Consider the following 13907-nt stretch of genomic DNA (forward strand, 5'->3'; position numbering starts at 1 on the left):
TAGCTATAGCTCGTGCATGATAGAAATCATGTTGATATCTTGTCTACCACTTTTTTATGTGACAGCTTAGGGATTACTTTGATTTCGGGAAGGCTATCAGTCGTAATTGGTGCATTATGGCGACAGGCCGAACTAATCAGAACGCTTCGAAGGTCTCCTCACGTTATGCCTTTCAGTTCTGACATGCAATAGTTTCATAAACTGAACATATAGATTCGAACTCGCCTTCTAGCAGTAATGCGCTAAATAGAAAATTGAAGAGCAGAAAGCCTACCATTTGTGCCGTCTATCATAGCGTAGATTACGAACTAGCCCGAACCAAAGCTCTGCTACCACATTTACATCCATAGGTTCCTACTAGCTTCTACTACTATTCTGGAATGTCACAATGGGTCCCTAATCAGACTCGCATGGTGATCAAAAGTCGGGGAAAGTGTCCGTCTTGTTACGAACAGTGAGCATCTGGGGTTGCCCTGACGAAAACAATGCTGCAGAATTCAGAGCTTGCTCCCGAGCAATATCGATGCTGGAACATTGGCAACTGGCGTAACTCTTTGGGCAGGTAAATGTGAATCTAGCTTTGGGCGCTTACGAGTCCAAGTGACCGTATCTCACCATGAAACGGAGGCCGTGAAATGAAGCAGCACATGCGGAAGGAATATAGCTGATTCCGGAAGCTTACTCAGAGCTAGGCTTAAAGTTCTGTATGAAGAGACAATATAGGCGACAACTGATGTCCTAGTTCGATCTACTCCTGTAGGTAAGCTCCGTTAGCAGGCCGTAATACACGCTAACGTGAGAGCAGTGCAATCAATATAGACGTAATTTTTCTTGCGTATGCGTGGGTGTCTGATGACTTTCCACTTATTTTCATATTTTGTTCTCAATGACGTCGTGATTCTGGTCTGGCCTACTGCACTGCAAATTCAAACAAGCCAGAAGTTGCAGCAGAAGATGGAGTTTAGAATGGGGTAACGAAAGCTTTACGCTTCCGTTTGTTGCCACTGCGCATGCGTAATACGCTAACCTCTTGGGCTACGCACGTTATTTTTCAAAAATAGCGTCGGCACCGAAGCAATGCAAGACGTACGAACCCAACCCTGAAACAGTCTAATATTGATAAGCACAGGTTATTGATAAGCATGGTTCGACGCTCGTCGCCTTCGCAATAAAAATGCTGTCGACTACGAATGAAGGTTAGCTGGCGTTTTTAAATGAAGACTTAGCAAGGCACAAAATAGGAATGCCTCCTAATGGAGGGAACTGCTATAAGGACGCAGAAAAATGAACACTTAGACATTGTTTCCGGCTCAGCACGAAGAAAAATTAGTGGAAGTATCCTTCAAAAATTATAGAAATTTTTCAGCAAGAAGCCTCGATGCGTAGATTACGGGCTTAGCAGGTGGATACTAATCACCACAAACTTCATTGTCTCACCTGTGCGCCCATTGCCACACAATTTATATATGCTAAAAGCTTTGATGTCCCCAGGCAGTGAGTGACATTAAAATAAGTATTGCTCGACGTTAATAAACACTTTTGTAAGCACAAGAATACTTCACTTTCTGTGTCATAGATATGAAGGAGTTGCTGGTGTCGTAGTTAAAGAACGTTGTTCGTGAGCTACAATGCATTGGGCCATACCTTTTTGTTTAAGAAATATGCATTACAAGAAAATAAGCAATCCCTGCCACATTACAATGCACCAGAGATAAGGAGGTGGTTAGTGGCTAGGATACTTCAGTAGTCAGCCAGGAAAAGGTCACATTCACGAAGAAATAATGCTCCAGCCAAAATTCTGCTCTTTTGCCTAGACCACTAGTCGATCGTCCAACTTCCATAAGCGTATACACATCCATTTAGGGCAAAAGCAAGATATCAACACAGGACTGCATCAGAAATTCTTATATGTATGAAAAGATGATGAAGGCAAGAAAAGAATTCGAAATATATAACGTCATTGCTACGCACAAGCCCAGTAGTTTGGTGCCATGGTGTGTAGCGTACTGTTCCTCACTCTTCTCAGCTCTAATGCAATATTCGAACCTCTGCTATGGACTATATTAGCAGTGGGGAACTAGGTTTTCTCACAAGTGTCGAGCAAGATTGGACGTGTTTGCTATCCGTAGTTATCCTAATATGAATAGTCGGCATCATGTAGTACTTTTTATCTAGCTCAACAGGTATTTGCTCGGTATTTCAAGATTGCTCCATGTCCTTACCTTGTCTTGGCGCAAATCTCCCTTTCTGACCTCTGCTTTTCTCTCTGACATTCTCTGCAGGACACCCGACTCTGTGCCAGGGCAGCTCTTAATAAATCTACTCTTCTAAGCCCGGTATTGACACCGCCCTCATTCTCAAGCTCAGCACCGACACATAATTGTCATGCCGAGCACGGGCCAAATACCGTTACTCTCAGTGCTCCAGCCTCCGAACGAGGACACGCACAACAACCACCACCACCCGGCCAGAGACCAATACCGCGTCGTTGTTCTCGGAGCAGCTCGAGTGGGGAAGACGGCCATCGTGCACCAGTTCCTGTACGACGAGTTCCCCGTTGACTACGTAGCTACAGTTGAAGAGGTGAGTCCACATAATGGCACTCTTAAGGCTTACTGTACAAGCACACATGTGAAAGCACCAGGCAAAAAGCACAGACACATCAACGAAGACAGACAGACAGACAGACAGACAGACAGACAGACAGACAGACAGACAGACAGACAGACAGACAGACAGACAGACAGACAGACAGACAGACAGACAGACAGACAGACAGACAGACAGACAGACAGACAGACAGACAGACAGACAGAATAGTAGGCGACATTCGCGATCATTGAGCTATATTTAGGAAATATAAGGCAATATAGATATATCAGCCACAGTATAGTCAGTGTGCGAGGAAGTGCAACCAGGACACCGGTCAGCGCTATTCACAAATCGTGCTCTATGATTGTGCGTGTTTGGAGGGTGGATGTGCACTGCTATGTGACCCCCATTAGTACACAAGTATTATGTAACTGATTTATATGTAACCAATAAACTAAAACAGAAACTAAAAAAACTAACTATGCGTTAACGCTAGCGCATAAAGAAACAACGAAGAGCAATGCGAGACAACCCAAACTATTATTTCGTTTGCTTTCTTCTCTGTCGTGCGCAGTTCCACACGGGAGAATACGAAATTAACGGGGCCTCTCTCACTCTGGATATCGTGGACACCAGTGGCAGCTACCCGTTTCCAGCCATGAGGAGGCTGGCCATCACCACGGCCGACGCGTTCGTGCTCGTCTACGCCATCGACGACCCGGAGTCGTTCGAAGAGGCACGCCGCATCCACGACCAGATCGTCGAGCTGCACTCGGCCAAGGCTCCCGTGGTCGTGGTGGGCAACAAGTGTGACCTGCCCGCAGCGATGCGCCGTGTCAGAAGAGAAGTTGCCGAGACCATCATCTCCATCGACTGGGAGAACGGTTTCGTAGAATCTTCAGCCAAAGACAACATCAACGTGTTTGCCGTCTTTAAAGAACTCCTGGTCCAGGCCAAGATCCCGTACGACCTGAACCCTACCGTGGTGAACAAGAGGCGTCGCTCGCTGCCCGTCTACCCGACAAGCCCGAGCATCAAGGACAAGACGCTGCTCAAGAGAAACAGCTGCGCGGTTTCATAGCTGCATGAAAAGTGTCGCTAGTGTCTTATTCTCATGAACTCGTATTCCTGCCTCGCGCTCGCCTACACTGCCAGTGACTGTTGTTTAGGTCCTAGCGAAGTTGTCGGAAACTCAGTGAATGAGCTCACGATGAAGTGGGCTCCGGTTGTTCATGATCAAGGTGAACGCGTTTCCGGAGACAAAGGTCAATGCACTACTGCCCGCCTTCACAATGATGAACCTGCCTGAACGCCGTATTAGTAGCATATGGAACAACTTTGGATACAGTGTGTCAAACAAGCGCAGGAAGCTCTCCGTTCTCTTGTAATACAACATACTCTGCGAAGAAAGATCAGCGCATCGACGTATGCAAGTAGAAGTGACATGATTCCGACAGCTTTCTCTCGATAAATAATGATTCGAGAAAGCCGACGTTTCAAGCTGTTACCGAAACGTACAAAGTTGAGAGTAAACAAAGAACAAGCCACCTTACGTAGGCACGAAAGTGCAGATAGAGCCATGACTTAGATGTATCCTTGCCATGTATTCCAACAATGGCGCATTAACATCGACACATCTTTTGTGTGCCCCCTTCCACTCCACTACGTTTCTTCTTTCGCCATAAACATTGAAACTCAGATTACAGTCGCGCCGAGCCTGGTCTCAAGGTTGTGAACCGCGCTATAGTATGTTAGTGCGAGAACAGCTTGCCGTGTGATGTCTGCTCGGTCGAACTATGACCCCCACCAGCACTGTTACGCATAACCGCAAAGAACGTGTGCATTTCCGACAGCGCGCACTCTGTCAGAGTGCCCCAACTGCGGCAAACTAGTCTTGTATCAGTAATAATAAAGCGCGTCAGTAAGTTTAAAACGAAAAACAGCGTATTCCTGATGAATGCCTGGTCGGCATAGAACGACCACTCCTTGAGATGTAGCACGTAAAACAAAAGGCTAACTTCCAGGTGTCGTTAGGAAGGATAGTCAGCCTGCTGGTTTAGATATCATTCTAATCAGCGCTTGAACGAAATGAATGAAGAATATGAAGGAGCAAGTTGCAAGGCTTTGTTACGGAAATTCAGGCGCCCGTGTTTATGAATTTCATACAAGCGTACGGTCGAAAAAAAACGAATGAAGATTTTTATTCACACAGATGCGACATAGTATTGAACATTTGCACGCTTCATCGCCAAAGCTTTTGTGCTTCACGAAGCGAGCTAATGTACCATTTTCTATTAAACATCATATGGCAACCTCCAACTTGATATTGGTATGATTTTGCAGCTGATCATCCTGTAAGAGCAGAGTAAAGTAAAGACCATGAACACTTTTCCGTGTTTAGCAAGACTGGTACGGAAAAACTCGGATTGTAGTGTTAGACGTTGAGGAAAACTCTTATTCGTAGATCATTTAGATTTGTCTGGTATATGCATGAACCCACAATCAAATACCACTCTAATCCAAACAACTACCCTCGCCTCTATTCTGCCACATATACACAATCCATTTTTTTACTTGAGTGCTATCACTCTCGTCATTCTTGTATCTCAATTTCTATTTCTTAAACGAACGCGCAAGCAGCTTACCACGTAGTTGTCAACACATGCATTTATGCCTACAAGCTAACTACTCCCCATGACGCAATTTTTAACCAACGCAGTTGCAATGAAACAGTAGTTATGAACAACCATTTACAGAATAGACTTCGCGGATACACCCATATATGAGGTTCTAAAGACTTGTTCATCTAAGCCAAACCAGGGTAAGAAAAATAGAAGCAGAGGGCCTCGAACTTTTCCATGAACACGAAAAAAAGTCATGAAGAAGGCTGTGCGAAAATGCTGTACCTAGGAGCGACTAAAGAGATTCATGCTACCGGCATCAAACAAGCTTCGCTAAAACGCTGCTGATGGCTGATTTTCATTACTGGTTGTTTCTTGCTCTTACAACTTTAGTTGCTGCTAAAGCGTCCCAAGGGCACAACGCCAACTTAAGAATCACTTTTCGAAGAAATTTGCCGGAGATCTTGCACATGCTGATGTAGGACTAAAGGGCAATGCTTTCCCAACGTGCCTACGCAAAAAGCACTTTTTTTTTCAACTTTATTCGTATATTGGAGTCTTGATTGCTCAATCTTTCCTAATCTCTAATCACACAACTTGTGTTTTCATTATCTCAGTATGCTGACCTAATTAATAGCTAGGTACCTGCGAAAGATTTCACTGCCTCAGATAAGTTTGGTCTAAAGATTAGCACTCGAACCCGCAACTTTCTGTTCAGTAGGGAAGCATCATTTCTCATCAGACTCACGGAGAGTTTCCAGGCAGGTGTAAAATGCCTGAAAATAACTGTAAAATTTTGTCAGGCTCAGAAAGAAAGTTTGAAACGCATTTCCCCTTACCTGTAGCTTCTGTACTTGACATTGTATACACCGGCGTAAAAGGTGTTATAAGCGGATCAATAGCCAACACAAAACAGCAAATAGAATTCCTGCCGGCTCTAATAAAGAAAGAACGGATCTCGTAGCCTTCGTAAACAGAACATTACTATCTTCACAAAATTGAGGAAGTATAGAAAAATTACGGAGTGGCCTAATCTGTTCGATTGGTTTAAAATGGGCTCAGATTGGAAAGTAACTTCCTTGTCGAGCGATGTACATTGAAGTGGTTAAAAGGTTAAATGAGTAACTTTGTGCCTAACGTACTTCATGAAAACGTGGCGAGGTTCTATTTTTATGCAATGTTGAGGGGTTGCTGTCAGCTAAGTAAGATCCGCATGTTCCTTCCAGAATTGTAGCGGAAATCAGTGTGATAACTTTTCTGCTGGTGGTGATGCTGTTGTAAACGTAAATACCTGATGTTTTTGATTATGTAAATATTAGCACTCAGCTCTATGGCTCCTCATTTAGGCTCTTAAGCTCTCCGTTCTGCTTAGTTCGTAGAATATCGCGTCAATACGAATAAATACTCTTGGGTATTGTAAAAAATACGCTGTCCTTACATGAGTCTAAGCATTACACCTTTGATCTTGTGGCTTAAACGTGATCTCTTTCGTGTTAACAAGCTTATATCGAAGATTTTTTTTGTGAAGTCGTCAAGCCACGGTGTGTTTCGTGTTCGTGTCTTTGCGATATACTGTGGTGGTTCAACTCGTTCATCGCTTGAGTGACAATGACCACGCCTGTGACTACATAACAAATGATCAAAGAAATCCTGCTTCCTTATGTAAATAAAGAATATTCAACTGTATTCTAGATGTTGTGTTTACATTTGTATGTCATCTAGTGCGTTGACACGTCGCAAAAGTAGTTTAAACCTGCGCCCAAATCAAATCTGTAAGTTGTCTATGGAAAGTGTGTGAGCCAATAACCTTAAAATGTTCGCTCACCGCTGTCCACCAACTCGTGGAAGCAGCCAGACTGGAACACGGTTCTATTCGCGAAAACACACCAAAAAAGAGCTATTGAAACATTAGTCCACTAAATTATTTTTCTAATAGGCATAAACAAAGACGGCGAGTGCACGGGCAAGATGCTCTCGAAACAATCTGTATAAGATCTAAGCTCGACTTCACAAGAGAGCGACGTCACCATTCACGTCGGCAAAAGCTTGCACTAGACAATTTAGCCCATCATGAAGGCGAAAGCCTCATTGCCTCCCCTGTCAAAATCCGTCGGCGTTGTGTACACGAGTGGTCTTAAAAGTTTCGTGAATTTAAATACATATATGATGATGGCGAATTATTAGGACCACAAAATAAAGTGAATTTAGAGTGAATTAAACGTGAATGAACGTACAGACGGGTCCACTCATAAAGGGAACACTGGCCCCGCCACGGTGGTCTAGTGGTTATGGCGCTCGACTGCTGACCCGAAGGTTGCGGGATCGAATCCCGGCCGCGGCGGCTGCATTTTCGATGGAGGCGAAAATGTTTGAGGCCCGTGTACTTAGCTTTAGGTGCACGTTAAAGAACCCCAGGTGGTCGAAATTTCCGGAGCCCTCCACTACGGCGTCTCTCATAATCATATCGTGGTTTTGGGACGTTAAACCCCAGATATTATTATTATTATTATTATCATAAAGGGAACACTTGCGTGAAGGGCATATGCGCATTTCGCTCTCTTGAATAGTGGCTTAGATTAGGCATACGACTACTGCTGGTTGACAGTTCTGACTCCTCTTCACAGACTATAACCATGCACGAATAATGTTTCCACATCCATTTGAAGTTACGGGGCCACCAATATGAAATATGCTCATAAGGGTGTTCCCTTTAACAGTGGATCGTACTGCACATCAAAGTGCATCAAGCGAATAAGGTGTGAATCAAGATTAAAACAAGGGACTCAAGTATGAATAAGCTACTTCTATCTCTATTTTTCGCTTATATCTAAAAGGGGAATCAAGTGTGGTTTGAGTGAAGTTGGAGTATCTTGCAGAGCATAGGCTTTTGCCTGTGATAATTTTAGCCTTAGGACCCGGTGTCCTTTAGTTTCATTCAGCATTATTTAACGTGCTCGAAAGCCACAAAAGGCATAACAATAATAATAAGAACAATAATATTTGGGATGTCAGATGACGAAAGCACCAAATAATTAGGAAGCGCGTTTAGTGGACTGCTACAGAAATTGGGCCATCTGGTGTTCTTTACATTGCACTGACATCGCACTCGGGCGTCTAGCATTTCAGTAAAACTCCTTTTGGGCCTAGCCGGTGTATAATCCTAGAAATACATGTACAGCGCGCCCCCATTCGGCTTTGTTACGGAATTTACGACACACAGCGCTTATGTTTGTCGTTTCTTTCTTTGTGGTCCGTCTTTGGGGTCGCGCTGTAAATGTACCTCTAGCATTTCGCCGCTGTCTAAATGCGACCGCCATGGCCACGATCGAAGCCGTGAATTTTGAGTCAGCCTCTGAGCCATGTAACCGTGCTACGGCGGCGTCTAGTCCTTGCTAAATATGTACAATGTGTATTTCGATGATATGACACCTACCGACTTCTCCTAACGGAGCTTAGAAACAATTTTAGCTATAAAGGGCGCCGAGAACTAAGAACGAAATGTGATATTAAAGCAAGTGCTAAACCGAAAAAAGTGTTCATTAGGAACGTTGGTACTCGCAAAAAGTACCACGTTGTAAATAATAGTTCAAGCTCCTTTTTGCTCGGCAAACGATGTTTTCATTTCTTGTGACAAAATCCTTAGGTCAAACGCTGTCAGCGGCAGTGTTACAAGGCCAGGGGTGCAGAAGTATCCTCTTCGTGCACCCATAGCAAATAGCACACCTGCAGGCGATATTTTGTGGCTACTGCCAACATGCTAGTTACTAAGATGCGATATTTAAGTTTTTATGACTTGGTAACAAATGAAATATTGAATTAACCATTATAATAACGAAGACCGCTGTGCACAGGCCACAACGTATCATTTGAAACATAAAACTGTCGAGAATAGGCCTAGAAGATTTTTTTTTATTTTAAGTAACCTAAATACATTATAAATACATGGACTTTTGCACCAACATTCAAATATTACTCTGTACAACACCTGTTCTTTGTTGATCTCAGTTATAAGTGGCACAAGGGTGAAAGAACAAATACGCAAACACACACGTAACAATACCAAAATTAGCCTAACTAATCTGTCAGGCTAAACTAAACACTAAGGACAAAAGAATTAGCGAACAAAATGCGAGATGAGAGCCAAAAAGCGCCGCTTAGAGAATAGGAACTTTTAGAGCTCGACCTTCATTGCATGGTCACGGCAGCAAGCGTTTAGCGTTCGGCGTGTTTGCAGACGTCACATGCTGGCGGAGGCGCAATGCGATAAGCTTATGATCCGCTGCTCGCGCCAGCGGAGCTACTAATTAAGCCGGATAATCCTTTCAGTCGCCCAAGCACTCGCGGATCTGCAACCTGCTAAGCTACACGCCTCCCATGGTGCGGTAGAGCTCCGCCGTGTAATCGTCTCAGTTATACTATCGCGTCATGGCTCTGGAGATACTTGGGGTAAACGAAAAACCTTCAAAACCTTATTTTCGTTAGAAACAAAGTACATGCTCACAAAACTCCTTGCGTCTGCATTGTCTTGTGTGTGACTTTCCCCTTCTCTTCAATCCTGTAGACCAGGGATCTCAAGCTAACATCAGCTAACGGGCCGCAGTCACGAAAATTTACTCCCGCAAGTGCCAGGACATTGAAGAAGGTAAGGATAGGGGACGGGGACCGGGAGCGATTAGTTTGTACGAACAATGCTTACATTGCCATTTGAAAGAATACCTTTCTCATATCTCGTATATGGGTCATTTCTAACATTTCTGAAGGAGATTCGGTGCCGTGATTCCAATAACATATCGACAATTAACTCCAAAAGGACTAAAATCTGGGCGCCGATTCTGAAATACCGAGTTTTGTTTCCCGGTTATGTATCAACACACGGTGAGCAAGCGGGTGCGTCACGAAAAAAAAATGCTTTAGACCATTCATGCTTCTGTAGCTCATGAGGATACGCATTAATAATTTTTTTTTTAATGGGACAAAGCCACGTGCGACCCATGGGAAGCGTATTTGAGACCCCTGCTCTAGACACTTTTCCACTCTGGGACACAAAGAAAGTTAATACTGCAATGAGGAAATCAATTGTACGGTCCTGCGAAAGGAGGCGACCATTGTACCGTCACCATCTCGCTCTTCTTTCTCTTACTAGTTCCCTTTCCATTACCCATAGTGCAGGTAGTCTGCAGTGCGAGTGAATGAAATTGAGGAATAACAGGCTTAAGTAAAACTTCACTACGCCGCAATAATTACAAGAAACAGTTTTTTTCGAAACCTTGAAGGCGTCAATTCGCGGGAAGCAGTTCAATTCTCTCATTCTAATCGTGCGCCTGTCTCCAGTAAGTAGGAAGTTAGTAGTTTTAGTTTCCCTACTAACTGCAGTTGTTGGTATTTCCAGTAATCTAAATTCATGTGCCGCTACAGAAAGTGTAATTATGAAGTTTTCCAGCAAATATTTCATTTTCTTTACTTCTGAAGATTTGGGGACATATTTCGCGAAACGCCCGCCTTATCTATTGCATAGTTGCAAGGGCAGCACCAGGTAATTATTAACGTACATACGTCCTTCATTTCACAATAAATAGGCTATCTGGAATTCAAAAACCAAATGTTAGGTGCCCAACTGACGGGCCACTGATGCAAAAACAGTCTCAGTTCTCAGCAAAAGATCATATTTTCGGTTCGTGAGTGCCATAACTTTTGAAACAAATGATTTTCTCGCTATTGCATATCGTGACGTCAAAGCGACATGGCCATGAAATGATGTATGCATCCGTACAACAGTATTGATGTGTATCAATATAAAACTAATTGAGAGTCGGTACGCCAAAAGAACGACATGATTTGTGGACGTAGCCGAGGGTTCCCGAAATATTGATCACCTGAGGTTCTTTAATGTGCACCTAAACCTAATTTGATGTGTATGAATGTAATGTTGTACTGTTATTCTACTGTTATACTTTCAAGTGCACATTTTGTTCAGTTGTAAGTGCCAGCTTGTCCCGTCGTTTTTTTTTATGAGTCTTGTGTTTCTCGCTGATTTTTACCACAATAAATGACTATGTACCAGTTAGCCTCGGTCCAACGTCTTGGTTGTACTGTTCATTTGGTTATTATGGATACAAAACAGCAACACTAACTCCAGAAGATGGCGGCACCAGAACACATTCGTAAAACAGGCCGTATGGAAATCTTCCAATAATTCACGTGCCATCGCATCGCAACTTCTTTTCATAACCCTGATCTCGTAATGCTGTCGTGCTCAAAGATGAGGAGTGCAGCGCTTAGGCAAATATGGACAATTTTCTTCCTTAAAGGGACTCGAAATAACCCTGGAAATACGCACACGCGGCATCTCGCGCCACTCATTGCAAGAAAGGCTCCGCTGCTGTAAAATGGTCTCTAAATATTTTTTTTTTCGCAGAAACATAAATGTTTAGACCATAAACACGGTCTGTCTATACATTCACCTCCGCAATTCTAAAGAGCAAATCGCGTTAGAAATTTTTGCGAGCGCCTATTTCATCCTCAAGGCAGGCTCTTTCAAAGTGTATTTGTCTCGCACAAAAACACACGTTTTCAAGGCAAACAGAAATTAATCCTTTTATATTGCGAGTCGTGGCAGCATCTGCTACAATATTACACAGCCCAAGAAAATATTGCACTTCTCAGTGTATATTTAGGCAGCAACAATTTTACTTGAAGTGAACGTTTTTTTAGCTTCAGTCTTTTTGGTCTGTGCCCCTGATTTCAAAGCGTAGCAAAAGGATTCCGCGCTTCCGAAGTCTCCCGTGCAGCGGCAGCACATCAATCAAGGAGAAGAAAAAATGAAATTGAACGTACGTGGCAGCGCAATGCAAAGCACATTACGAAAGAGGAAGGCATGTAAAATCTTCCCAGTGGGCCGCGTTTCTGTTACGAAGGCACTCCTTTGTAGAAATCTGGCCCCTCTGTCATGCGTATGTTTGCTGTTGAAAGAAAGAAAACGCTTCAAAATTGAAGCATGCTTCCGAACTGAAGTCAGGTTTGGAATACGTTACGACACCGTGTAAAAAGACAAAAAGGGAAGCACATGAGCTGCTGTTATTGCGCAGTCATCTCGCGGTTGGTTTTGAAAAGGGGCGAAGCCTCGGAGAGTAAGGCACAACTAGATAGGAAATACGAAAGTAGAAAGGAATGATGAAACAGCGATACATTGCTTGAACCGGACTGAGAGACTGCCCGTATTTGCGGAAAATTTCGAGAAGCAGCAACTTTGCTCTCCCTCGAAGGCTTGTTGCAGCAGCAAAGAATTAAATTCCTGTTCTTCAATGGGAACTCGTTCCCCTCGTAACAAGAAAAGTTCGAGCTGTTTTTTTTAACGGAACAGAAAACACTGAAGCGTCGTCAATCTTTGCAAATTGACACTGCGCAACTTGAACACGGGTAGGCTTGTCGCGGTTATGCAACACGGTGTGGGCGGTTCCTTTACACGTCAGTCCGTTGTGTAAGCGCGTTACGTTGCTCAAAAACGACAGTCCGTCGTGTAATTCTTGGGGCTCCTTTTGTGCACTTGAACGTCTTATTGCAGTGTTCCGTATTCATTTACGCAGGGCCCATGGTTAATTAATAATGCAGACTGATTGGGCTAAAGCGCCCAAGTCCTGGATGATGGCCTGTTTCTAAGAGTGACATCAAGCCCTGCTAACTTTCCTTATCAAACCTGATTTGGCGTTTCGTTTATAGAGATATTGTTTCTGTGTGATGAAACCAAACCCACCGAAACAACTTCTATTATGCATTTATGTGACCGAAATTAGTGCATCTGGATTTAATGTGCTCCTTTCCCAGTAGGGAGGTTCTTACTTCCATCTTTCAGGTGGTATATTAAATGCTCGGTTTCGGCTTGCTGAACCCATGACATTATTATGGGGATTGCTGTAGTGACGGACTCTCGAATAATTTTGTGAGCTCCCGGGGTCCTTTTACCTAAATCTAAATACACTGATATCTTTTATTTATTTCTCCCCGTCGAAATGATGCTGCCATGGCCGGGAATGGTAATATGCAAGACAGTTTTCTCTACTGTTTCTTCTGTTGCTATGTCAGTTACTCACACCAATCATCAACAATTTTGATGTCACTTTTTGTATTAATCATGTGATTCTGAAACTGCCCACCAGCTTGAACCTAAGAATACACTGTACGTAATGAATGAAATACGTGATGTATGGAGTTTTGCATTTTAAAGTTACGATATGATAATGACGCACGCCGTAGCGGATGGTTCAGGAAATTTCAACTTCAGCTCTTCTTTAAAGTGCACGAACTTCGCACAGTACACGGGCTTCTAGCATTTTGCCTCTACTGAAATGCGACTGTCGCGGCCAGGATCGAACCCGCAACGTTCGGGTCTGCAGCCAAGCACCGTAAACACTGTACTACCCAGATGGACGGCCGGGGATCGAGCCCTCATCCTCGTGCTTAGCAGACCAATGCCTTCGCCTCTAAGATACCCAAGCGTGTTTATAGCTCACACCATAAGCCTAGAAGTTCTTCGCTTCACAACTGCTTTATAAAAAAATGTAGCTGATTTGTCAGCTCTCTGGAAGTGGGAAATGATGGGCATGTCGTCCATCCTTGGGGAGCCCCGACGCACAGCAGTGGAGAAGGGCTTTGTCCGCCGTCTTCCGCTTGGCAAGCATCGCCGTAGTACAGGCAGGT

The 13907-nt window shown here is 43.7% G+C and overlaps 1 protein-coding gene across 1 annotated transcript; it reads left to right on the forward strand.

The window, feature by feature from the left end:
• Positions 1 to 2301: 2301 nt before the first annotated feature.
• Positions 2302 to 3728, forward strand: LOC119378811 (GTP-binding protein Rhes). The gene is made up of 2 exons (XM_037647836.2): positions 2302 to 2583; positions 3167 to 3728. Exons 1-2 carry the CDS (start codon positions 2386 to 2388, stop codon positions 3671 to 3673), a joined length of 705 nt encoding a protein of 234 aa, XP_037503764.1. The 5' UTR covers positions 2302 to 2385; the 3' UTR covers positions 3674 to 3728.
• Positions 3729 to 13907: the final 10179 nt, after the last annotated feature.

The sequence above is a fragment of the Rhipicephalus sanguineus genome, unplaced genomic scaffold (genome assembly GCF_013339695.2).
Source record: "Rhipicephalus sanguineus isolate Rsan-2018 unplaced genomic scaffold, BIME_Rsan_1.4 Seq991, whole genome shotgun sequence".
Lineage (NCBI taxonomy): Eukaryota > Metazoa > Arthropoda > Arachnida > Ixodida > Ixodidae > Rhipicephalus > Rhipicephalus sanguineus.

Coding starts and splice junctions, on each gene's coding strand:
- LOC119378811 (XM_037647836.2), top strand. CDS start 2,386: ATGCCGAGCACGGGCCAAATACCGTTACTCTCAGTGCTCCAGCCTCCG. Junction 2,584..3,166: donor ACGTAGCTACAGTTGAAGAG/GTGAGTCCACAT, acceptor TGTCGTGCGCAG/TTCCACACGGGAGAATACGA.